General features: G+C 38.1%; 1 protein-coding gene across 5 annotated transcripts in view; it reads right to left on the reverse strand.

The window, feature by feature from the left end:
• Positions 1–26,065, reverse strand: part of tnr (tenascin R (restrictin, janusin)) — a 107,611-nt gene that overhangs the window by 19,656 nt on the left and 61,890 nt on the right. For 3 of the 5 annotated variants that reach the window (XM_059031672.1, XM_059031671.1, XM_059031674.1), the window contains exons 2-8: positions 20,861–20,951; positions 11,465–12,003; positions 10,628–11,104; positions 8,049–8,312; positions 5,554–5,669; positions 3,099–3,249; positions 94–363 (exon numbers count right to left, since the gene is read on the reverse strand). In XM_059031672.1, coding sequence (XP_058887655.1) covers positions 94–363; positions 3,099–3,249; positions 5,554–5,669; positions 8,049–8,312; positions 10,628–11,104; positions 11,465–11,960 — 1,774 coding nt within the window. In that variant the 5' untranslated portion in view covers positions 11,961–12,003; positions 20,861–20,951. The remainder of the gene's footprint in view (positions 1–93; positions 364–3,098; positions 3,250–5,553; positions 5,670–8,048; positions 8,313–10,627; positions 11,105–11,464; positions 12,004–20,860; positions 20,952–26,065) is intronic. The other 2 variants (XM_034009792.3, XM_059031673.1) reach the window with 2 other exon arrangements.

Here is a 26,065-nt window from a genome sequence, read left to right on the forward strand (position 1 = left end):
AGCAGTCAAGTTATTAAGCTAAATTTAATGGCAATAAAAAGGGATTTTGTCAGGAGGATGTCACTGCTGTATGGGGTGAATATCATTCTTTACCGGTTGTGAATTCAGCTGAAACAGAGTCACTCTCGTTCAAATTGCGGACACCAGTCACTGAAACCTCGTAGCGGGACCCTGGCCGCAAGACTTGCAGGGAGTACTGGCTGAGGGTGGGCTGTAGTTTGAAGGTCGTTCCGGGTACCTCCCCATCCACCAGCCCGTACCTCAGCACAATCTGATCAACCTTAGCTTTGGGAGGGGTCCACTCCACAAAGGCCACAGTGTCTGAGACGTCCCGAATGGTCAGCTGGCTTGGGCCATCAATCACTGAGAACAACAAGAACAGTGGGTCCGTATGAGATCAATCTTTTTGCAAACAGGATCCTGGCAGATTGGAACTGAGTTGGAGACCTACTATTGAGCCAAGCACAATAATTAATCAAAACCCACCCTCTGTATATATTACAATTGAAATAATAACTGGTGGCAATGACAACAGTGTGCCAAAAACCTGAATATTGCGCGACAATATGCTGTGCTTATATTTATTTCAGAAAATGATGATATTTTTATTAATTTGGAAATGTCAAATTAGAATTGTCTGCCAGTCCTCTCTATAACAGATTATGCAATGTTGATGATGTTTAAAACATTTCTCTTGAATAAAATATCTACAAATTATCAGTAAAAGTATGACATTATACAATACAAATTGTTTTACAAAAATAAATAAATAAATAAATAAAGTAGCATATTCTTTTCCAGGTCAGCATTCTACTTATTGAGCCATCTGAACAAACTACAGGGTGCTCTGCAGGACCGTGTCTCTGCCGGGAAGATGAGTAAGTCTACAGTTGGGAATAGGAACTTATCCTCCATATGGACAATTTTACAATGTACTTTAGGACGCTTTGAGAACATAACAGGTTCCCAAGTTATTTATAGTTCTTCTCGGTTGTGAAGCTGTGTTTTAATAAGTCTGTGAATGACATTGGGAAGAAATGCACATCTGTCTTTTTTTGTTTCAGTCTCTTCAAAGTACCATTAGTCTCTTATTTTATGTAATGCAGGGAAGTCTGGTGTTTACAGTTGTTTATATTTTATTTACTTACTCTGTGGTCGACTTGCTTGTGTTCAGTTCAGTGCCTGCTAGTTGCCATGGTTTCAACTTACCATAATTGACCTGCCAGTGCTTGTGTTTCTCTTTTAACTGATGCAGCCACAGAAAATGCTTTGTTTTAATGGTGGGGGGTCATACCAGAGCCAAACCTGTGCAAAACCTCCACAAAACAAAGAACTAAAGTATCTAGTGTTCCCTTTCAATTCAAAGACAACCAATAATCATACTTTTGGGATATGCCTGCCACAGGTCAGGTATTTACTGAGCATTTTATGTCAGAGCTGCCGACAATCAGGTAGGTAAGGTAGGTACACCAGTTGCGAGTCTTTGTGAAAGAGCTCTCACTACGAGTTTTCTGGTAGTTCCCTTACAATTTATTGCTGGAAGTTGGCTTGGCACTTCCCCGGAATCGGAAACTCGGCTTCTGAGGACTAAGCTATAAACGCTGCGAAATTGCGCTTCGTTTAAAATTTTAACAGCCTACATATACTTGGCTGTATCCTGCTTTTCTAACCCTCCAGCATCTGTTGTCTGTATGTATTTTCCTCTGCTTTTTGCAGCTAAAATAAAAGAAAGAAAAGAGAGACACATATTCCTGGCTCTGCCACACCCACTGTTGAGTCAACACTGCCGGGCTGACTCGGCACGACCATTCGGTGTGCATGGCCTAAAAAAAATAAATAAAACCCTACCCTTCAGCTTCTGCTGTGTGTGTGTTTGTTTTTTCACTGCCTTGCCTGATTCCAACCCACTGTAGAGTAGACTCCACGGATACACTGACCCACCCACCTCGGTGCGTTTGGTCTTTTTCTATATATATATACTGTCTGTAGGCTGTGCTCCACTCCATTGTAAGCTACGCGCTGCTCCGGTTGTGTGACTGCACGCAGTTCAGACTAGACAACCGGCCCAGTAACCTCAGTGCTTACGCCCCCGGTGCTCGGTGCCCTCAGTGTACTTGGTGTTTCGGCGCCCTCTGTGTCTTGGTGCCTCAGAGACTTGGTGCTTCGCTGCCCTCGGTGTTTGACGCTCGGTGCCCTCCGTGCCTCGGTGCTTCGGTGTCCTCGGTGCCACAGAGGCACCAAGGCTTTCGGGCCAGCAGTGGAGGAGATCTTGCAATGCTCCCACCAAGAGCGGGAGGCATCTCGACAGGTGGCTGTGATGCTCCCCTCCCATGCTCCGGTGTAGAAGAGGATGATACGCTGGAGTCCACCCATGACACGGACGGTGACATGGACCGTTCCGATCCCCACTGCACCGTGTGGCAACCTGAGTCATCGCCTTCAGGCTTCCATGACAGCTAATATCCGGGGCCGCCCGCAAGGACGGGGAAACGTCGGACACGGGCCCCAACACAACAGTGCCCCGGGAGGCAGTTCCAACGCCGCCCTAAGCAGCCTCCAAGACAGGCTCCGTCCTTTGCCCCATCCTAGACCTGAGACACCTCAACGGGTTCATGAGGGAGAGGAGGTTTCAAATGGTCACACATCGCCACATCCTCCAGTCTTCCAGTCAGGCGACTGGTTTACCAGTCAACATTGATTTAAATCCTATGGAACTGTTCAATAAAATGTAATCTGCTTTCCTCCACTAACATTGAGAAAAATTCCATGTTGAAGTTTACATTAAGTGTATAATTGATTTTCTTCATTACGACATTTCCTATTAAATATAGTTGCACTGTGGTCCTCTTCGTACTCTTGAAATGTTGCTTTACTACAACAAATTACAGAGGCTAGGTGGAGCAGCTCAGGAAATCACGGTTCAAATCTAACTCATATGTGCACTTTACAAAACCTTTCAATTCTGCACATTTCTCAATCTGAATGGCAGATTACAGTATTGGATTACTCTGCACCAGAAACTGAGATAAAATTGTCAAACAAACAGATAAAGATGATTTTTGGGTGAATTTAATCCTTAAGCCAAGGGACCTACTTACAGGTTGACACGGTCGCTGACACTGGTGGGCTCCTGGCTTGGTCCTTCAACGCCACCACACTGACAGTGTACTCTTCCCCTGGCTTTAGGTCTGTCTGGTTGAAGGAGGTAATGGATCCGGGCAGCTGAGCAATCATTCCACCTTCATTGTCCTGAAGAAAAACAAAATAGTTTACTGGGCCTAATAACTACTGGTATCATGTTGTCGTATATATTGGATGCACTATTTTCAAAGCCCCATACCAATTTTGGACAAAAGTCATAACAGAAGTATTTATCATGCTTTGTAATCCATCCTTGAACTGGTCAGAATTCTCTCCATGTTTTGACCAGAATCCAATTTATGGCCCTGGTGGCGCTGATACAATATTTTACAAACACAAAGCAATAGAGTAAGTTAATCCACTTTCAACTGGCTCCGATAATCATATTTTAATAATTTAAGCACCTTAGGGCCTTATTTTCAAAGTGTTTTCTCCATTCTTGTAAATTTTAGATGCAAAACATATTGAGAGTGCTACAGAGTGCTACATTTTTCATTTTGTAAATTTAACAGGTGTTTTACCTGTCTGAATAAATAGGAATTAATTAAAGACTGGAGTAAACGCTTTGAAAATATAGCCCTTAGTCTCTTATTTACAGTACATTATATTGAGATTAGTTTTTTCCTTCAAGGCACAGTCAGGTACCTGCACATTTGAACTTTTAAGATGACCTTTAAACACGCTTCAATATGCAATTCAATAAAAAACACATTTAGTTTCTTCTTAAACTGGCTATCGATGTAGACCAACAGAGTGAAGACCCAGTTGTAATATTGAAAAGCACAACTTGCATAAAATATTAATTAGGGGACAAAAGCCATTTTCTACAATTTAAACTGGGATATTGGAATCCATAATCTTATATAGTATATGTACTAGTGTTGTACTTCATTTCAATTAACATGCTACTCCACTACTCCGCTCGCTCCACTGGCTCCCGATCACCGCTCGCATCCAGTTCAAGACTCTTGTACTAGCCTACAGATGCCTTGACCAGTCTGCACCCAGCTACCTCCAGACCCTCATCTCTCCCTACACCCCCACTCGACCTCTCCGCTCCGCCTGCACTAGAAGACTAGCTCTACCACCGCTACGCTCCCCTGCCTTTAAAGCCCGCTCCTTCTCCACCCTTGCTCCGCAGTGGTGGAATGACCTTCCTACAGATGTCAGGACTGCCCAGTCCCTGACCACATTCCGGCGCCTCCTTAAGACTCACCTCTTCAAAGAGCACCTGTAGAACTCCTCTGTTTGTATCCTGGGACACTATCACCCTTCATGTAAATGTGCTTTATTTTGCTCTTATCAGCCCCTATTTTACTGCATTTAATCCTGTACTTCAGAATACTGTAATCTGCCAAGTTTTTAACCTGTAGTACTTTGTATTTAATCACATCCTGATGTAACTATCACTACTCAATCATATCCTGATGTAACTATCACTATTACCTGCTGTACTATTGAATTGTGGTTTGTCAAACTTGTACTTTGCTTGAACAAAAGTTATTGTATTTCTTGCTCTTATTGTATTACTTGTATTGTAACGCTTGAAATGTTTTTGCTTACGATTGTAAGTCGCCCTGGATAAGGGCGTCTGCTAAGAAATAAATAATAATAATAATAATTTAATCACCCCTGTTAATCTGCAGGTCACCACCTGTAAACTGAAATGGCTGGCAAAAAGCATTGCTCAAAATACTAAGGAAAAATGGAGGCAGTGGTGACCCAAATCAGAGATTTAAACAAATAAGATAATTTACAGTGCAATAGCTCAGCTACATTTGTTGTTCTCTGGTCATGGTCTTGTTGCTATAAGAGTTTGGTTACAGTGTTATGTTGTAAGGTTATTATTAAAGATATTACTCAAATGTTGGTCAGCATTTAGCACCAATGTTGGTTCACTGGAAATACTTGAATTATAGAAAATAAATATAAAAGGACATACTTGTTTTCCCACAGAAATATACTGAGAGTGTTTATGGAGAAAGTGCAGTAGAGAATATATACACAGCGTTTTATTTACTGATGAGCTAGTAAGGTGCAAGCAGCAGTGTCTAATTTCTTCCTAGTATGTATTTGTGATGATTAATCAATCTTAAATATCTTTAAAATGTAAATGTTGTAGCAATTTTAATAAGCCAATAATCTAGCAGAGTGGACAAAACCAACAGCACAACTGTACAGTTCCCTTGTTTAACAATATGCATTTTGTAAGCCATTTCTGCTGATGGAGTAACTTTCAGAGGAAGATTTGTAATGCAGACCACATTTCATCAAGGACTATATTTCTTACATTGCTACAAAATTAACAATATCAATTTTCATTATCAAACGTTTAATTATGGAGAAGAACGACAGGTTTCCCTCAAGTTTGTTTCATATACATGCTGGTTATACCACCTTAGTAATCCTTACCTTTGGAATGAAGCTGATTTCCCAGCCATCAAACGAGTAGGAGAATGGCTCCCACTGCACTTCTACCGATGTCTCAGTGATGGATTTGAAAAGTAAACCCTCTGGAGTGGAGAGATCTGTAAGGCAATAGAAGATATAGTATCGCTCTCTATCTGCTATATTTTCTATCAATCAACATCTCAGCGGTAAGACCCATCAAACTCCCTCGGGGACAGATGTAGGCAGCTAGCAATAGTACGATTTCTAACCATGTGTTTTTCTACTCTAGTTGTCTTTCAGATTGACTGCTTCTAAATGGACCACTAAGTCATTGGCTACTTGGGACCTACCTGGTAATACAGTGCTCATGCTTTAGATTCAACCAGTAGTATCCTGATCTGACTCTAAATGCTATAAATAAGCAGAGACTTTTTTTTTTTTTTTTTACGTGTAATGTACATTTATCATGAACAGGTAATTGTGAAGCATTCTTAAAAATTAAGCATTTTGGAAAAATAATGTCCATAATATTTGCTTGCCCAACAGTGCTTAGGAAAGTATATTTCTAAGACACTCACTATACTACTGTATTGGAGACAAACAGTCACTGCATTTACCAGGTAGACATTAAATGAATTCTTAATTTTGCATATATTTAAGAGAACAATCAGGATTATAGATGTATATATATATATATATATGTGTGTGTGTGTGTGTGTGTGTGTGTGTCACATTCTAATTGTACTTTTGTAAGGAGGGGTTTCTTTGGTTTATATGGTCACCCCAATGCTTATGCTCCCCCTGAAATTATCAGAGCAGATACTGTATTTCACCTTCTATTAAACATCATTTTCTTCGGCCTTTGAGTTCCAAGATTAATCACAAGGTAAAAAGTTCTCTACTTTGCCAGAAATCTATTGTATCTCTTTATTTCTGCCAGATGGGCATCTTGGACCTGAGGCAAGGACTCTTCAGTGTGTGTTCCCTCCCTCAACAGTCCACAGAAAAGTGTAACATATTTATTCCACCTAATTTTGGAGGCATGGAGTTGAACTTCTAATGTATGCACATTTTTCTTAATTATTTCCCAATTAGCTGCATCTTAACGAAGGTGGCTGATGAGTTGTAATATAGGCCGACAGCAATGTGCAATTGACAAAATGCCCATCTGGCCAATATGGGCCCATATGATTGCTTGTAGTTAAGTGGACATTTTAATTTCATTACATCAAATTTTCCAAAGCTCAGTTTAGAAAAGCATGCCTAAAGCCTGACTACATGCCAGCGTATCTGGCTGGTGCTTCTTATACCAGGTAGCAGATGTCTCCTGCCCTCCTAGGTGGCACACGTTTCTACCATTGAGGAAGACTGAACTGCCACAGATCATTTGTCTGACATTTTACTGTATTATGACCTTGATCCAATACCATTGCATCATTTTTGTTCCTGTGACTTTCAATAATTAATTATGTTGTCTGTTATGCAATAATAAAAAAAAATAAGGTATGCATTAGAAGCAGGGTGAGGTAGCCTAAAGAATATGTTGTAAGTCAAGTTGTCATGATTAAACAAAGAGCACTGTATTTCTTACATGAGAGGACACAAACCCTTCTGCACTGTTGTCCAAAAATAAGCATTGACAGCCCTGAATTAGTCATTCAAATCTAGGAACAGTGCCAACTGTGGGCCCAACTGCCATTCTGTTTGCAAGGGGAACAACATGGCTAATGTTATAAAACAGCCAAGAAACAACGTAGAGGCAGGTAAGAACAATTCAATTAACACTTTGGGTTTCTGCTTAGTAATTGTATATGTCCTTTCTGAAGGAAATGGGAGAAAACCGGGTATAAACAGAATGAAAATTGGGCCTAATAACTGCCTTCCTACAGCCAAACTAGACAGAGAGAAGACACACTGAATTAACTACCTTGAAAATATTTTATAACCCAATTTGTTTAGTTTGTTTGTGTTTAGTTAAGTTAATAAAGTCTGCTTTACCACCCAAAATGAATATCTCAATATTAATGGTACATATAGTACAGTATAAGATCTGTAGTGCATAAAGTCACTTCGCCACTTTGGAACTCATGTGTGCACTACTGTTTTCCAACAATACTAACAGGTTTGAAGGATCACATCCATCAACAGTGTCCCTGTGGAAATGCTGCATTCTGCTGTTTTTGTTGTTATCTCAAAGATGCCAACCCTCCTTGAGAAAAATAGTGGCTATATTGTAATGTTAATGCAACAATACAATAAGCGATGGTAGCCTCAATGCCTGTACAGTGTATGCGCTACCAGGATGTGAATAGGTTTTTCTTAGCCCTTGACTAATAAATAAAGAGTTTACTGGAGATAATCCATATATTCATTTTGCAAATGTAGTGTAACACAATAACAGTGAACAGAGTGTTCTAATTGCCACTGAACACAATGGGAACAGGGTTTGTTTTATGGTGCATCACTAGCAATGACCTCAGCAGTGACAGTACAAGCATAGATAAAACTCTGCTTACATGTGGAGACCTGGGCGTTGACTGGCACACTAAGCGACTTGTTGAGAATAGCGTAGACATTGATGTTGTATTCAATGCCAGGCTCCAGCTCGCTGATGGTGGAGCTTGTCCAGTTTCCTGGCACACTCAGCTCCAGCTGGACACCCCCAGGGCTAGTTGGCACATAGGTGATAAGGTACTCTGTCACCACAAGGGGGCCTTCCCACTGCAGATCAATGGTCCGTTCAGTGACTCCCACCACACGGATCTTTATAGGCGGAGTGACTACAAGAAGAGAGGCATTTATTTATGTAATAGACCAGTTTCACAAGATGTCTCAACACTATTTTTTTTCAAGGAAGTGGCAGACAAGCAAGCTAACGCAGCACTAATTTGTTTCAGATAGCTAATCAAGCATGCTTCAGACAAACATGAAAATACAAAGAAAAATAAGATTAAGGCCATTCAAAGGCTAGAAACCCTTGTATAGGCTAACACAGCTCTGAAGAATATGTGTAACTGGTGGAGACAATGAATCAGATCTGGAAATGCAGCTACAGGCTTCTATATATTTTATAATTTTTAAATCAGTTTTCCTTATGCTTGCCACAATAACACATCGGTGTTTTACTTTTTAGCAATCTAGAAGAGTTTCATGAATGTTTTATAATAAGGATAACTGAAGAGTTAATTCCCAGTGTCCCTGTCACAGTGACACTAAACAACACAGGAAGACAGCACTGGGGGAAAAAAAAAAACTCTAAAAAAAGGGATGTCAATTTTCTAAATGTCAGATTTGCTCATTTGCTGCAAAAGTCAGATAAAGAAGTACATTTGTGTTTATTTATTTAATAATAATAGTAAACAACATATTCTGTATGTGTGCTACCATTGATAGCAACCCACTTTTTACTTTCAGATATTCATATCTTACCTTTCTTCTGTCATAAAACTATGGTGAAATAGCACGTTAATTGGGTGTCTGGTACATGGCAACAAATGTATTTCAGTATTTAAAAAATTACTTGAGCAGTATCGTCCATAATCGTTATAGATATTTGTTTGTGCTCCTTGGTCGGTATGGGCTTAAAGGATAGCTATCTGGGGCAATATTACTATTACTAACTATGCCACATGAGATAAGGGAAATGATTCTCAAGTAGATGCATGCACACCAATATATTAAGCTGCACTGTTATTTTAATTGCCTTTATTGAAGTATATTCAGTGAGCTTGCTTGAAGACCATCCCTTCGAGGTTCAAGTCCAATGTATGCTGCAATTAAATAAAAATAAAAAATGTATTCTATTCTATTAGGCTGCTAAAAAAAACCAGGCAAGGTGCCGTAGTGTCAGATAGCAGAACGCCTGTAAGACTACCCACCTTTGTTTCATTTTTTGTCTTCCAATAAAATGTTTACACAGAAGCTAATAACACCATATAAGTGGCATCACTAACCAGTCTCCTTATTTAAACCCTGAAGTATTCCTTACCAAAGTTTCCAAGCACTGATTGTGCCTGTGTCTACCCAAGCTTTGTAACAGGTGTTCACGCTCTGTTTCCTTAAGTAAAAAGATCAAATCATACTCCAAAACATAACTATGATCCCATGTGTAGAAAATGTATCTCACAGAACACAAAATGTATTTTCCTCCAGGAGTGCACACACCACGCTCCCAGTCGAGGAACCCTTGACACAGCTTGCCTGCCACCGATTGTATTAGTATTAGTATTAACACACTTTTTCTCAATAACCTTTCTTTCTCTTGGCTGGCTTTATTTTAAATGAAATGCAATAAATGTTACCAGCTTCACCAGAAACACACTCTAAATAAGTTAGCCTTGGTGGGTTTGCAATTTAGGCATTTTCCTGTCAAGAAATCTACAGGAACCCAAAGAAAACACCCCTTTAGAGATGAGAATCATACAACTGCATAGCACTCCCGAAAGCTGTCATTGCAGGGTGCTTCCTAAATCTGTCAAGGGGTTGGTTTAGAGTTGATTCTCAAGTTGTCATAAGCTGTAATTATGTCTGCCTATACCAAAAGTTATTATCCACAACAAGGAATTGGGGAAATAAGTATGTATCCCCAGTAAATGGGCACCAATTTTACAGAATTCATTACAGACAAAACTACATTTTCTCCTGTTGTGTATAACAAGCCTTCAAGATAAACTCACATATAACTAAGCCTGAAAACAAAATAATAATACCTACCTGCTGTTCTTGCTAAAGGGCAATAAAGAGGTTAGAGTTGGGTTAGGATCTGTTCTGGCTTCAACAAAAGTGATGTGATGTACAATTACAATTAGTATTTAATTTATAAAATACAAAGACACTGATAATATATCTAATGTCAATGTACTGCTATTTACTTTTATTGTATTTTTCAGATGGGAGGTACACATAAGGAGGCCATTCTATTGTTTCATTCCCATCTTTTTGTTCACCAAATTATTTGTTTTCCACAAATGGGACTCTGTGCCTTCCAGGCAGCCATTTTACAGTACCTACCATTTTAATAGGGCATTGCTTAAGTAACAAAGCTGATAAAACTGCTGTATACCTGCAATTTGATCATATTGAATACAAATCGTACCTGATGAGCAATCATCGCCTACATAGCCTTCCTCACAAGCACAGATGCCCTGCTTGCAGCTACCTTTCTGGCTACAGTCATTAAGACAGATCAGCTGCGAACAGTCTTCACCCACGCTGCCCTGCTGGCACTGGCAGGTCCCGTTGATGCAGGTGCCCCGGTCAGAGCAGTTGTTGAGACAGCGGGCTTCAGAGCAGTCCTCCCCAGTATAGGCCTCCTCACAGACACACTCTCCGTCGATGCAGAGCCCTCTGTCGCTACAGTCCCCAGGACAGCGCGTCTCAGAGCAGTCATCCCCCGTGAAATCTCCGTCACAGACACACTCCCCCTCCAGACACAACCCCCGGCCCGAGCAGTCTCCTGCACACCGCGACTCAGAGCAGTTCTTGCCAGTCCATCCCTCCTCACAAACGCAGCCACAGATATCCATGCTGAAGTTGCCGTGCCCTCCACAGTGTGGGACATAATCCAGTCGACCTGTGGTGGAATAGAAGCCAGTATGCTCTTATTAATTTGGGGTCTTGACATTTAAAGAGGTTCTAATTCTCTTTTGTTTCAACCAGGTCCAAAATGTATATGTTTTAATATCTGTAGCTTTCCATAAAGAAGACTGATTGTGTCTATGGTATTAATTTTGTGCATGCAATGTTAAAAACTAATAATAATAATAAAAAAAAAGACAACAGTATTGTTGTGTGGGCCTGGTGGTAACTGTTGTACTTTAACTTTTATTCTTGTAATCTTCCTGAAAATGTTTCATACATATTTAGATATTGACATGGAAGAGTAATGCATATTATTGGTGCTTATACAAAACCTGTTAAAGTCATGACATACCTGTTGCTGCACTCTCTCCACAGCAATTGGAGTTGCAGTGCTGCCTCAGCAAGGACACCTCCCTCTCAAGAACCTCGATGCGGATGGCCAGGTCCTGCATGGTGGATGAGCTAGGACAGGCACAGGCCTTCTTGGGGATGTTGATTCGGTGGGTGAAGGTGACCTGGCTCTCCTGGTCTGCTGTCTGCTCGGTGTACTGCAAGGCCTCCTCCTGCTCTTCCACCTTCACCACACGGCTGGGGGAGGACTCCAGGTTGACAGCACAGAGGGACTCCAGGGGAACATTGATGTTGTACACATGGTTGAAGACTACGGGCTGCTCCTTCAAGCTCTGGTTGACAAAGCGACCCTCAGCTTCAGTTGTGTCCCTCTTTACTCTGATGGTCTTCACAATCTGCCCTCCTTCCTTGTGAACTGCAAGGACTCCCACAATAGCCACAGCAGTGCTTAGGAGCAGGCTCATCAAAACTGCCATGCTGCTGTCATTACATGCCATCAGCTCAAGGTTGAGGTGCACTGTCTGCAGTCCAAAGCTAAGCCTGTAAAAGGAAGAAACGGGGTAATATACACACAAAACCTATACAACTGTCAAGCTGCAGAATGGAATATTATATTCGCCTTTGCTTTATTTGAATTCTGCAGATCCTACAGAAATATTATGTTTGCATATTTACTCTGAGTAGCAGTACATCACAGTTAGGACAGATACCCAAATAATATTTAGTGAACTGTCCATTTTAGGGAGACAAGGACTAAAAGAGGTACACTATTATTACAATTATTATTATTATTGAGGTACTCAAGTGTACATTTAAGGCAGGTCACCAACAACCTTAGGACTGAAAACTAAACTCAAACATGCTGCATCTGTTTTATATTCTAATTGTACTTTATTGTGTGCTATGTTTGTTCTAACTTTTTCAATCACTGGAAATTGCTGCCTGCATAGTATCGAGAGATTTTTCCTGGTAAAATCAATTTAAATAGATATAATAAATACATATGTGCTGATACTATTGTGTTTCTGAGAGTTATTGCACCAGATAAGAGAAGATCCTAAGCTACTATTCGATCTCTAGGGCCCTGAAATTGATTCGTGGACAGCGAGGAGATGTGATAAGAATACAATGAGTTTCCACATCTCAGTTAAACTGTTTCTGTGATGGATAGGGCACAGACAAGCCACACAGACAAACTGCTGAATAAGGAATCAAGCACTGACAAGCAGTAACTGTGTGGGAGGAAACTGCAGCTGCTCAATACCCAAATCACTCACTACACACACCAGCAAGAGTGTGTGAAGGTACTGTATGGGACGCAATTAGTAAGCTTTAATTCGAATGGGATCTTTAATTCCAATTGAAAGAATTAGTGTGTGTTTGAGGTTATCATTTTTGATAGCTCATTTCCCTGACTCAAGAAAATGAAGCAAAGGGAGTCTGTCACGCTCTTAGATAACATGTTGCAGCTTTATTGAGACAAAGACAAAAGTGGATGTTACCCAAATTCGACCTGGCTAAGGCTATGCTACAACAGCTAACAGTCCATCTTTAGCAACAATAACAACAAAAAAAAAGTAAAATAAAATACAAATCTGAGGAGAGGTCAACCAGATCGGGGTGCACAAGTTGGCCACTCTGTTGCCCAGAGTTCTTCTTCATCAATTCCAGACCAGATCATTAAGAGGCTGAGCCACGTTTCTGCAGTGTCTCTTGGGTCTATTGTAAGCAATTCAGATGCCCTTTGTTGGAACAGTAGGCGCTTTCATCAGTTAAAGACACAACAGCAATTTTTGGGGATGGGAGCCAGTGTTCAATTAGTAGGTCTGAATCACAGTGACAAGCCTCTGGAGCAGTTCAGCTGAGGGGCTGCGTCTCTGAGCTCCCAATGTATCGCTGCATTGTTTCTTTCTAGTGCAGCGGTTCTTACACATCATCCCTAAACTCCATGGTAAGGAGAATTGATACAAACTACAATTATAGTTACTATGTAACTACACACACACAATTACAGTGCATTTACAGTGTAGTTAGAGACATTTAATATAAAGTGTTACCAGTTAAGCTAAGGATTAAAATCAATACAATCATGATGAATGTAACTTTGTGTCATGGCCTGTTTTTCATTGGGTCAAAATCTCTTACAGGTAATTTACATTTAAAATAAAACCCTTTGTCTTTCATTGTACTTATAAATCCTTACATAATCAAAAGTAACCACTTACACACAACACTTTCCAATAAATGCCACTTCATGATGTTGAATCAACGGAAGTCAGCATCAATCACACATGATTTACAGTAATGCTCCATTGCAAACCTAAGGAAAATGAACGTGTATCTGGGGAGAGTCATTCTAATCTATATGGATTCACATGACAGGTCCTGGTAAGACCTTGACTGTAATGAAAGGTCATTTTGAAAAATAAATTTGCTGATTTAGCTTTCTTTATAGTTACAGTATGCTATCCCAAAATGTCCAAATGTCATGATATAGAAAAAGAGAGAGGTGTTAATTTGTTATACATATATGATTTATAAAAAGTTATATCATTATATAGTTATAGAGTTATATAGTTATTGAATGATACAGTGTGATTGACAGTTACTAACCCTATATAAATAAAGAAATGGATGGAAAGTAATTTACCTCATGCTTTATAAAAAAAACAATCAGTTATTCTATAACAGTTTTTTTAAACACATTTACTGAACCTTATAGCGGCAGTGGATTTCACCTTGGTGTAAACACAATATTAACATCAAGGCAGGCAACTCAATTTGTGCTCAGCCTTGACAGCGATTGCGGTTTTCACCTTCATCCACAGAGTGTGTGTATATGCTAGCATAATTGAGTCTTGTGTGCCACTTGAACTGCCTTTGTTCAGTGGTGTTGTGCGTTCATCCTCAATAAACCTTAATAAATAATATAGCTATTCCATATCTTTTTTTTTTCTTTTACTGTTTTATTTTTTGTGTGTTTTTGGATTTTTTGATTTTGTAACTAAACTTGGTGACAAGGTGCACTGCAAACAAGTGATGCATTATTTATAAGTATCTGTGCTAGTTCTAAGTGGTTGGCACAAACACTACCAATGACTAGAGAAAGATAAAACCACTAAGGGACCATCTCTTACCTTAAATTTTCTCATGTGTAATCTTTAACCCAGCTACTCCAAACACTGCGGTCAGACCTCATAGATGTGTGTGTCATTTTATGTGTATATCATTACCATACACTCATAAACGTGTATCAGCTTCACGCTCTTGTAGCTCTGTGTCCGTGTCATGTTTCATTATACTTCAGGAGCTCCAGTTAACATGGCATGTGGTTCTTGTCACTCACAAATCACACAGCTCCCGTCGTTCCACTGGCACTTTTCTGACGATTATCATCAAAGGAAGAAACGTAAAAAAAAATCTCATCTTTATTATCAGTGAAAAGTGTGTGTTAAGTACTGTTGAGGGGGGATTCTGATTTGAGTTATCTGTAATACAAATGCTTGCTACTTGTGTTATGTGACAGAAAGAAAACACACGCTTGGCAGGTACTAAAGTAAAAAGCCATTTAACTTCTACTTGTACACCCTTCTTCCCTGTATGAGGCTAATCAGACAGAGCTGTGGAAGCTGAACTGTAGATTTCCATTGTGGGTGAGACAGGTGGAAGGGGGTGGTTTGTTGATGATTCATCCATTTCCTTATGTCTATTTGACAGCACACAACTCATGCACTATATAGACGGCCTAAATGTGAACAATAATAAACTTGCAAGTTTCTTCATATTCCTGCCATGTTATTATTTTTATTTCACTTAGGGACAATTTATAACTATAAATGTTTCCATCTTCACTAGAAAAGAAAAAAACGCCTCTCTTTTTGGTTAGTGCTGAAGATAACAAGGGCACTATGAGTAGTGAAAAAAATGATAGAAAAAATAAGACTTGGTGAATAGCAGCGAATATAGTCTTTAAAAAGCCTGTGGCAATTGGTGCCCCACTTGGAGGTTATATTGGAATTTTATGACTTTTAAACATTGATGTATATTGAAGTCTCCTTTTCCCCAATGAGATTTTGCTCCCAGTTCTTCTGGGAAAAGACAAGGCAGGTGAAAAAAATTCTTATTTGAGGCCCATGTTGAAAACAAGTGGATAAAGAGGTCTTGCCATACCTGATTGAGATCACAAAGCTTGCTGCATTGCTAACTGAAATGTTATCTACAGACAGACATCAACACTGGGAAGTGAATCCATGACCTCTATTTGCAGCAGGTTAATGCACAAACATCACGGCATACTGGCTAAGCTATCACTCCGCTTTCGTTTGCATGAGCTACCCAGGCTGTAAATTCTAGTGTTTAGATTAAAATTAATACTGATGTGCAGGCCTTCATTATCTTGTCTATCTGGATCACTGGACAATACTCTCCTCCCCCACCTGTGATCATGCAGTAAAAACTAATGTTATTCTTAGACTATTCACCTCTTTGAAACTGAATGCAACAATAAATAACCGACTACTTACACATGTGTAAAGCAATGTACCTTTAACAGGGATGAATCACACAAATTCCTCTACTGATTACCTTCTTTACAGCCAGTCACTAAGGTCCTTCCTCACTCAAAGTTCTTTCTTTTTTACTCTAGTATTCAGATACCATGCAGAATACATTGGCAGGGGAAAGATTAAGCAGTCCCTGAATTAAGTTCTTTCAATTCTGAACAAAAAAAAAAAGTAACATCTGCAATTTACTGCACAACGTATTTATCTTGGGGCATCATCTCTAAAAATAAACAACTAACTGAAATATCCATGAACTAATTCCAAAATGCTCTGTGCTGGAATCAAGCGTGTGCAGGGACCCATGTACTTACACCAGTTCTTTGCCACTTTCATCACAATGTATACTTTCCTGTAGATTTGTATTTATTTGATGAACAAATGTTGACAATAAGAAAGTCATTATAAAATCTCGTAATTTTGCCTAATAAGTAAATGTCCAATTCTCAAAAAAATGTAACTGTAGATTAACATGAGAACAGCTATGTGAACCATTGTGACTCTTTTTTTTAATGTTGTTAAAGTAGATTACTTTTTTGTTGAAAGGCCATCGGTCTTAAAAGGCACTGTATCTCTTATTTAGATGCTACATTCCCATCTTGTTCAACTCCATGCTACTGTGCTTTGTGTGGGATTGCATTTTATATTGTTCTACATCAGTAGTTTTCATTCTGGTTTAGAAATAATTATACCCACACTATTCCATCCTTCCCTGCACACAATTTTCTGCTTTTAGCTATCAGTTTTATTCCCAGACGATTAACCCTTTCTTTAGCTTTTTTTGGCACATCCTACTTAACAAGCTTGGAGAGGCAACCAATTAAGTCTTGCTGATCTATTCAACTCCACACGTGAAGATGGATTTTTATGTTAGTAATGAAGAACCAGCTTGTTAAGACTATCTATAAATCAACACACAAATTATTCTGCTTGATAGCACTTGGTAGCCTGGCAATACAGCTTATTACAGCAACTTTTAACAATGACTTGTTACTTAGGAGCAAGTGGTCTTTTTACAAGGGATGTGAAAAAATACTGCAATTAAAGAACCCTGGTTATTTTTCTTCCTCCCCAACATTTTTATTTCATTTCCTCTGTTTTCAATTTTCTAATATATTTCTTTAAGGCAATGGCTGTTAATACCAGCTTGTCATAATTAGCAAAATCCTACAAGATTCAAAATTCACAAGTTTTTTTTTTTTTTTTTTTTTAATGAAGAGCACATATGTGCTACAATCCCTATTCTGTCTAACTAAATGCTTGACATGTGAATTTATATCAAAAGCCTATCAAGTATTTTTCCCCTTCCTTTGCAAGGCATACAGCCCTTTTTATCTCTGTCTGACAGATTGTACTGTATCTGGGTTGCCTTGACTGACAGGTATTGTTCAGAAATTCATGGAAATATTAAACTCCTTTCTGTGCCACAATGTATAATAACAGTATACAAAGACACATATCTGAAACCGTTTTTACATCAGTGTTTATATTCAATCTAAAACCGAAAGTGTAATAACTAGCCCTTGACTGCCTGCCTCAAGGGGCTCTGTTGGAGTGTAGATATACTGTGGTATGTATAGTTACCCAGTAAGTACAGCACATATAGTACATCATTACTTATAGTATGTAAATCTCACTAAAAAACATTATGGAAAGACATGGTAAAGGTTAGCTTATAAAGTTTTACAAAAACACAGCATATTATGTCCTACTATTTCACACATGAAAGTCACATGCAAACCCACACAGTAAATGGGAAAGTCTAGTATTTTGCAATACTGTATATTTTCAGTCAGAATACATTTAGAATCTGGAATGTTGCAGAGAATAATGTGGAAATACAAGTATTACTTAACAGTATATTAGCATACGATAATAATACACTTTGATTTGTTGAGAGTGAATATACTGTATGACCAATATTAAAGCAAGGCTGGTGTGCTCATTATGCAGACCAGCATCTGCCAGAAAAATCCAGTGCTACCAATCATACAAAACCAAATAGATAATGCATGACTATCATCCATAACACTTGATGGTAGTATACAGTATGTAGTATTACTAGAAGAAACTTACATAAAAAGTGTCCATAAGAAGCCTTTATCAGTGTCTTCAGAACATCATGATCATAATATCATCATCAAGACGTTGAGAATGACTTCTAGTCGAAATGTTTGTCAATGGATTTTACAAGCTTCTAGTATTAAAGCATAAAGCAAGATAGATGTTTTATTTTTTTAAGAGTCAATTAATTTTCGGTATATAGAACAGCAAAACAAACACATTCATTGGCAGGTGGTTGAAGGGTTAATGATTGGTGGTGTTCCTCAGAAAGTTTATATTATATCCACTCAAGAATAGGCTTTTAACAAAACACATATTTTTTTTCTCTCTTTTTGTCTATTCAAACTGTTTGTTAATGAGAGTGGTTCAACAAATCTGGTCCCTTACATTTCTGATATAATCTAAAGTGTATCTTTGTTTTTGTAATAGTTGTGGGTTAATAGAATTGTATGTACCCAGCTGCTGGCTGAATGAGATAAGAGTTGCATTCATGGACAGAGCAGTCGGTTGATAAACAACTTACAGTAACAAGATCCCTCTGATAATCACTTTGATATGTTCCAAGCTCCTTTTAAAAAAAAAAGTTATCTGAGCAATATATTTCAAAGAACAAAACAGACTTCTACTTACATTATTATTATTATTATTATTATTATTATTATTATTATTATTATTATTATTATTATTATACAAGGAATCTATCTACAATGCCCCTTACTTAATATCCAACATCACTTCCTAAAGCACCTGTTTCCAACATCTGACAAGATTTTACACTCGAATTGGTCTGAATTCTCCCAGAACTCGACTTGATTTAAAAGATAAATCCATCTATCTATTCTTTCACATTTGTATGCAGAACACTAGGGAAAGAAGCGCTGGACAAGGGAAACAATGTGTCAGATGTCAAAGTAGATATGAGAATGGCAGTGATGAAGCCAGTTTGCTTGAAAACATTAAAAGTAAACCAGACATTTCCATCAAAGGATTTAAAAAATCAGGATTGATGTTGCGATCAGAAACCCAGAGGCAGTGTAAACTGTGCCTGCTACTGTAGTAGGACTGTTCTTTTTTATGTTAAGCATTGTTCGAGTTCTTTTTTTTTTTTTTAAGGGTTTAATTAAGTAACAGCCAAAATTGTTGATGCCAGACTTGTTAGAAAGTCTGTAACAAAATGGTTGATTGTTATTGTCCATACAATGTAATTGCGACTATTACTGAAGGCACCCACCGTGCAGGTATCGCAAAGTCCATAAACAAAACAAAACGTTAAAATAAATTAGTTCTGCACCATATAACGGAGCTGATTTTACCAGTGCTTGCTAGTCTAACTGATTAGAAGGCCTTTTTTGTTGTACTCCAAGTTGCTGCAGTGACATTGTAAATGCTAGTATAACGAGTTAGTGTAAATGAGATACTGTTTTAGCAGACAGATTTCATTAAGTAGGCTAAACATTTATTTGTATCTTTTTAGAATTAAAAGTATAAATGCAAAACGGTGTTGCATTTTTCTTTGTGACCGTGCTAGGTGAAAAATGTCAATTCCAAAACAGTCAAAATACCCCAAGGTAGCAAATCCGACGAATTTAATACCAGCCAAAATGTCCAGTTATATGGTATGTTCCTGCCCCCTACAACATTTTTGATTGACATGTAGTGATGTAATTTCCTCCCAGCCTGAATTCAGTTTAGAATTCAGGCCAGCCCGAGGAGTGAAATTGGACCAGAGAATTTGGGCTCCTGCCCGAATTGGGAGCCAACTCGAGTAATTTAAAAATATGGAAACTGAGGCGTGGGGGGGCAACTCGAGCACGTACGTGGGTTATGTGGTTCATGGAAACGTGGTATTAGAATCCTAGGTGCTAATAAATTGTTTCCCCTACTGTTTCATCTGTTAAATCTTGCTCTATTAATGTTTTGCCCACCACTGCCTACGGAAATGAATAATGGTGTAATTTATCAATAGACACAAAAAGGGGTGGTCAGAGATCATTGCTGCCAGGCACGGTTTACTGTGGATTAGGACAATAATTCTTCATTGTACAGTCTATTTATTACAATCCTAATCATGCATGGTACACACAGATGTGGTAATCCCCATTGATTAGAGATCAGAAGTTCAGGTTTACCTCCTGTATTGTCCATGTGCAATTTCTTTGATACAGTACATGCTCTAAGCATTTAGTAAGAAACATGAAATATGCTAAACAAATATCCTTATAGCCTATAGCACTGAAGCCTGATGCGTCGGCTTCAACTCCTGCAACCTCCTATAAAACTCTACAGTAGTAAAAAAGAGGAAATCTTTGATCAAATGTAATGCAAAAATCTGAATGCAAAGAGTCTGGAAGGATGTCCCAGGTTCTAAATGTGCAAAACATAGGACATATGTACATGAGCGCTATGTTGAACATCTCAGGGTGTAAATTAACATTTAAAGTGTTAATGAATAGGCTGCAGGGTTTAGAACACAACTAGCTTTCTGCTTTTATTGAACGTATTCCTGAAATATCTTTTTCAATATAATCGCGATTGCTTTGATATTTTTATTAACATATTCCTGGTCATAAATCAGTTTTGAGCAGTTATTTTTGCAGTTATTTTTCCTTGTTCTCTAAAATTATACAAAAGAAAAGTAACTTTGTGGAATATGCATTGGAAAATGAGTTCAATACATTCACAATATGTCTTAACCAAAAAATGTACTTGACATTTTATATGTACTACTGCTAACTGAGCTAACTAAGCAGCAACAAAAAAAAAAATCCCCCTACCTTATTGAATCAGTGTGAGTCCCTCTTTCAGGCTCCTCTCTTAGGTTGGTTGACTGATCAGACACTTACCCTCTGATACAGCAGTGTCCACCTGTCAGATCAGAAACAGGGGGATGTGATTAGCCAAACAAGGATGCCAGAAGTCTGGATGGCCTCTTTGCTTAACAAAAAAAAACGAAACTTAAAATTACAGTATGATATATGATTTTTGTTCATTAATGTGAAGGTTCAAATGACAGTGTCTTTCAGTCAACTGGGACACATATTTTTATTTATTTTTTAGGGCAACTTATCCAGGGCAACTTACAATTGTTACAATATATCACATTATTTTTACATACAATTACCCATTTATACAGTTGGGTTTTTACTGAAGCAATCTAGGTAAAGTACCTTGCTCAAGGGTACAGCAGCAGGGTCCCCCACCTGGGATTGAACCCACGACCCTCCGGTCAAGAGTCCAGAGCCCTAACCACTACTCCACACTGCTGCCCATATTAGTACAGTAAGTCTTTATGTTTTTATTCACACACACACACACACACACACACACACACACACACACACACACTCCACGACTGCAGTGCACCGGTATTGTACATTAAATCTTATATATTATTACATTTCAAACGTTCTTCCTTTACAATGGTGTATTTGACAGTGATGGGTACATGCTTTGCAATTATAGTGATCATTTATGAAAGCTAACTGTACTGTATAAAAGATTAAATCACACACACACACACACACAAAAAATACTCTTGCAGTATTTCATGATTTAATTATATTGCTTCCATACCAACTATATACAATAGTTGCTAACCACTCACAGTTTCTGTACCATTTCCATTTATTTGTATTTATGTGACTACAGCCATATAACCAATGAATCTACTGTGTCACATTCAAGGCGAATAACCAAATACTTATGCTTGGTAAACTAATAGGGAACTAAAGCCTAGAAAGGCACCAATATGTGTGAATTCAACTACTACTTTTACAGTTGCTCTGCACTATGAGGCTAAATATACAAAGTACATCAACCTAGACACATCGCAGGCATTGAATATGCCGGTAATATTGTCCAAGCCATGAATTAAAACATGAATTATCTTGATTATATCTTGATTAATTAATTTGTGCAGCATTTTCTTATTTTCAAATTCTAGTGATTAAAGTGAAAAACATGTTAAGAGTATATCATTATATTATTAAATGTAGTTAATCCAAATACCCCATCACATTAAAATATACAATGTTCGTTATAATAAATACACTTACAAGTGTATGTATTTACTACTATGACTACTACTACGACTACTACTACTACTACGACTACTACTACTATAAAGTATTGTATTTTTACATACAAATATAAACTACCCTAGGAACACAAGACGCTAATGCAATGACAGATTCTCTCACAGTAGGTGGCTCAGTGCCCACGCCTTTTTGGAGCTCATTTTTTAATCCAACTGGGTTTGGTTCCTTTGTGCTTTAATGCACTGCAACCTACACTTCAACAGTTGATTTTCTTTCTCTACACATCCTGTAATTTGTGACTTCTGCTATTGTTTTCCTTGTTGAACTATTGGTTTGTTAAAGTTTATTATCTCTGGAGATCCCATTTCATATGTGTTGATGTTACTGATTTATTTCTCCACTTCAGCTATTTATTACCTGTCATGAGAAACCTATTTCTGAAACACAATATAAGACTTTGAAGAATGCACTTCAAAGAAAAGAAAAAACAATGCTAGAAGTAGAAACATTCTTTATATTCATTCAAGCTTAGATTTGTAGCATTGCAGTCCTTAAGCACTGTGTGGTAGTGTATTATAATTATGTAATTGAGGGGGATCAGTGGAGATACTATATGAAAAATAATTGTATCCAATTCTGTTCTCCTCTCTTGAGTAATGAGAAATATTGGATTATTTAATATGATCCCACATAAGGTAACTCTGAAGCAAGGGCAGTGGTAGAAATGACAGAGTGTCCCGAAGCGCCATTTTCGAAGAGGAAATAGAAGCAGGGGGATTAATTGGTAAAATAATACAATCTTAAATGGAGTGAAAAAATGTAGCCTGAAAAGAGGAAAACAAAATAAATGTTAAAAGTAGTAGAACTCCAGGGGCTATGTGGGAAGAGAGTGCACGTTGTTCTTCTCCCCTTTTACTTGTAATATAATGTCCTTTTATTTTTAAACTTCTTGTTTTGTTATGACAGTGTGACTCTGTGACTACTAATATCAACATTTTGTTTTGCTTGTATGGTTTACTGTATCCCTTATAACAATTTGCTGCAGTATTTGTGCATGGTATACCCAAACCCTAATGTGCAGACCCTAACCCTAAAAAATATATAGATTTCAATTTAGGACACCCAGGTTACAATTTCAGAAAACCATACAAGCCACAAAAACCTATTATAACAGTTATTTGAGATAAGAGAATTGAGCATAAACTCCATGACTTATAACCAACTGCCTGGCAAACTAGTGGTTGCAATGCCATATATATTTAAATAAAATGTTTTTTTCCTGTCTAATATAAATCTAAAAATATCAACGAATGCCTCATTAATTTTGCTTATCAGTGTTGAATGTTTCTGCTTTTGATTGGCACTTTTGATAATTAATTGGCTATACTGGTCAGTGAGATTAATCGCGGTGAGTTTTAAAAGAAAGCAGAGGTTTACTGAGCAAATCAAGTATAGAAGCGCATATGAAAGCTACTCTGGAAATTCTGCAACCATACTGAGAATACAGCAGGGATGGAAATAAGACTCCTATTGCATAGCAGTTTCACCTATTTCAGATTTTAATACAAAGTTGATTAACCACATTGTACATGTAACAAGCTAATGCGTGCCTTATTAAAGTCATAGTAAAACCAGGAATGGATCAAACCACTATGCAATGGGAGTCTTATTTCTATCCCTGGTATAGCCCAGGTAGGATTAATTTAAAACAATTTGAGCTGAGTTCTTTCAAGTATCATTAAATCAGAATGCTTTTAATCTCTACAGACCAGTGGTAGAACTGGCAGCTGTTACCTATAAATAACTGACATTTCAGGTCCCAAGATTAGATTAGATCAATAAACTGATCAGTTGTCATAGCTACAGCAAATCACAGTCAGAATGACGCTTATGACATAAAAGTGAACAGAGTTTCATACCTAACAAGGAAAGTAGCACAGTTGCGATGGTCTTAGATATTGTCAATGTGCAAAGGACAGAGATTACTGAGTTTTGAAAATGTCAGCACATGGATTTGAACTTGGCATAACATGGTTTATCCTCACTTCCTCACTCTTTCTCTTTGGAAAGCAATGCTTTCTCTCAAGATGCTTGTGGAATTCAAACTAAAGCCTGGATCAGAGCTAGACTACCATCTGGGATAGAAAAAGAAGAGGCCTGGAGTCACACATAAAGCACTGACAATTTAAATCTGAGTAAGCTTAGAACCCCCTGAAATATCATTTTAACAGGGACTGAGCATTCATGTTAAAGGAAAAAGCTAAGTTATCTGATTTCTTCTTCTTCTTCTTCTTCTTCTTCTTCTTCTTCTTCTTCTTCTTCTTCTTCTTCTTCTTCTTCTTCTTCTTATTATTATTAATAATACTACTAATAAATATGCAACAAAGGTGAGGTATCACTATCCCCCCGTTTGTATTTATTAATATTTTACATCAAAATCAGTGAATTTCAACATATGTTAAAACAAGAAATGCTTTGCTATCCTTAAAAGAAATGGGGGCTATGGAGTAAACAAGCATTTCACAGAGCCCCAAATCTAAGCCACAGGCCTGATCCTCTATTATTTGGGAAATGATCACAGCATCTGCATCAGCTCTGTTTCATATGCATGCAGGCTGCTGGAAATGCAGTCATGAAGATGTAGGGAATGGAAAATAACCAGCTATAGATTTACCTCCAGCAGATATAAAGAGAAATAGCTGGACAAAGAAAGGTGCATCTGTCAATCAGTTGCTGTTGAACTTTTTCACAGCAGTAGATAATCACTAAATGGTTGAAAAGTGACGGTCTGCATGCTTTTAAAAGTTAGAGATAGACCCTGTTTGGACTTCATCTGTTTGTTTGACTATGACGAGGACACTGGGGGATGTGTTTTATTTTTTTCACGGCTCAATAACCTCTGAGCCACTGAATAGTCCGAGAGTGAAAAACACTGTGTCATTTGGAAGAGTGTAACCCTGCCTGTTCTATTACTTTGTTGTTAGACACTGTATGAGCATTTCATACTGTATATATTTAACTAGGATTCTGAGGTTTCCATGGGGCCTAACATTTCCCACAAGTCCCATTGAATTGAAAAAAAGTACTTTTCAAGCCTAGCTTATCGGGTTCATCACATCCTGATACCAGGCCAACACACATACATTTGGTTGCATTACAGCAGGTTCAGAGCAATTACTATTTAAAATGGAATGAACCACCAGGGCATTTATAACTTGACTACACTGCTGTATTATTAGCTGCAACACTGACAATACAGTTTTTTTGTTTTTATTGCCAATTCTTTTTTTAAAAATGTATTGTACCATGAAACACCACATCCAAGCACTTCAGATTTGCAGTCCTCATCTTTTAGCTTCTTTTAAATTCTCGCAAACACCTGGTACCACTCTCTGCTTCACTTGGAAAGCTCATAAAAGATAAATTACAACCCAAATCCCTGGCTTAACACAACCTGGCCTCTCATCTGAAGCAACTGTCTCTGACATGCATCTGCTCCCTCTGAGCATCTTATTTATGATAGAATTCCCTCAAAATGCTTATGACTTTTTTGTTTTCTTCAGAAGTATTAAGTTCATAAAGCAGTCTAGACAGTCTGTGGTGATTGCTAAATCCTGCAGCTGACAGCTAAAAACAAGGTGCCGATACTTAAGTAAAATGCATAAAGGATAGAAATAACACAATAGAGGTGTAAGCAGGTAACCTTGATCATCCATGGTACATAGTTAATTATTATTATTATTATTATTATTATTTGTGTATTTAGCAGACACCTTTATCCAAGGCGACTTACAGAGATAATAAATGCCCATGTCGTTTTATCCCATTTAGGTCAGCGGGTTTCAGGGCCCATCTAATCAGTCCAAAACTCATATACAAGTAGGTAACAATGACCTACTCATTCTAAAGAATGCCCATGCCACAGTTCAATACAATTGGATG

This window comes from Acipenser ruthenus, chromosome 10, assembly GCF_902713425.1.
Source record: "Acipenser ruthenus chromosome 10, fAciRut3.2 maternal haplotype, whole genome shotgun sequence".
Taxonomy (NCBI): Eukaryota; Metazoa; Chordata; class Actinopteri; order Acipenseriformes; family Acipenseridae; genus Acipenser; species Acipenser ruthenus.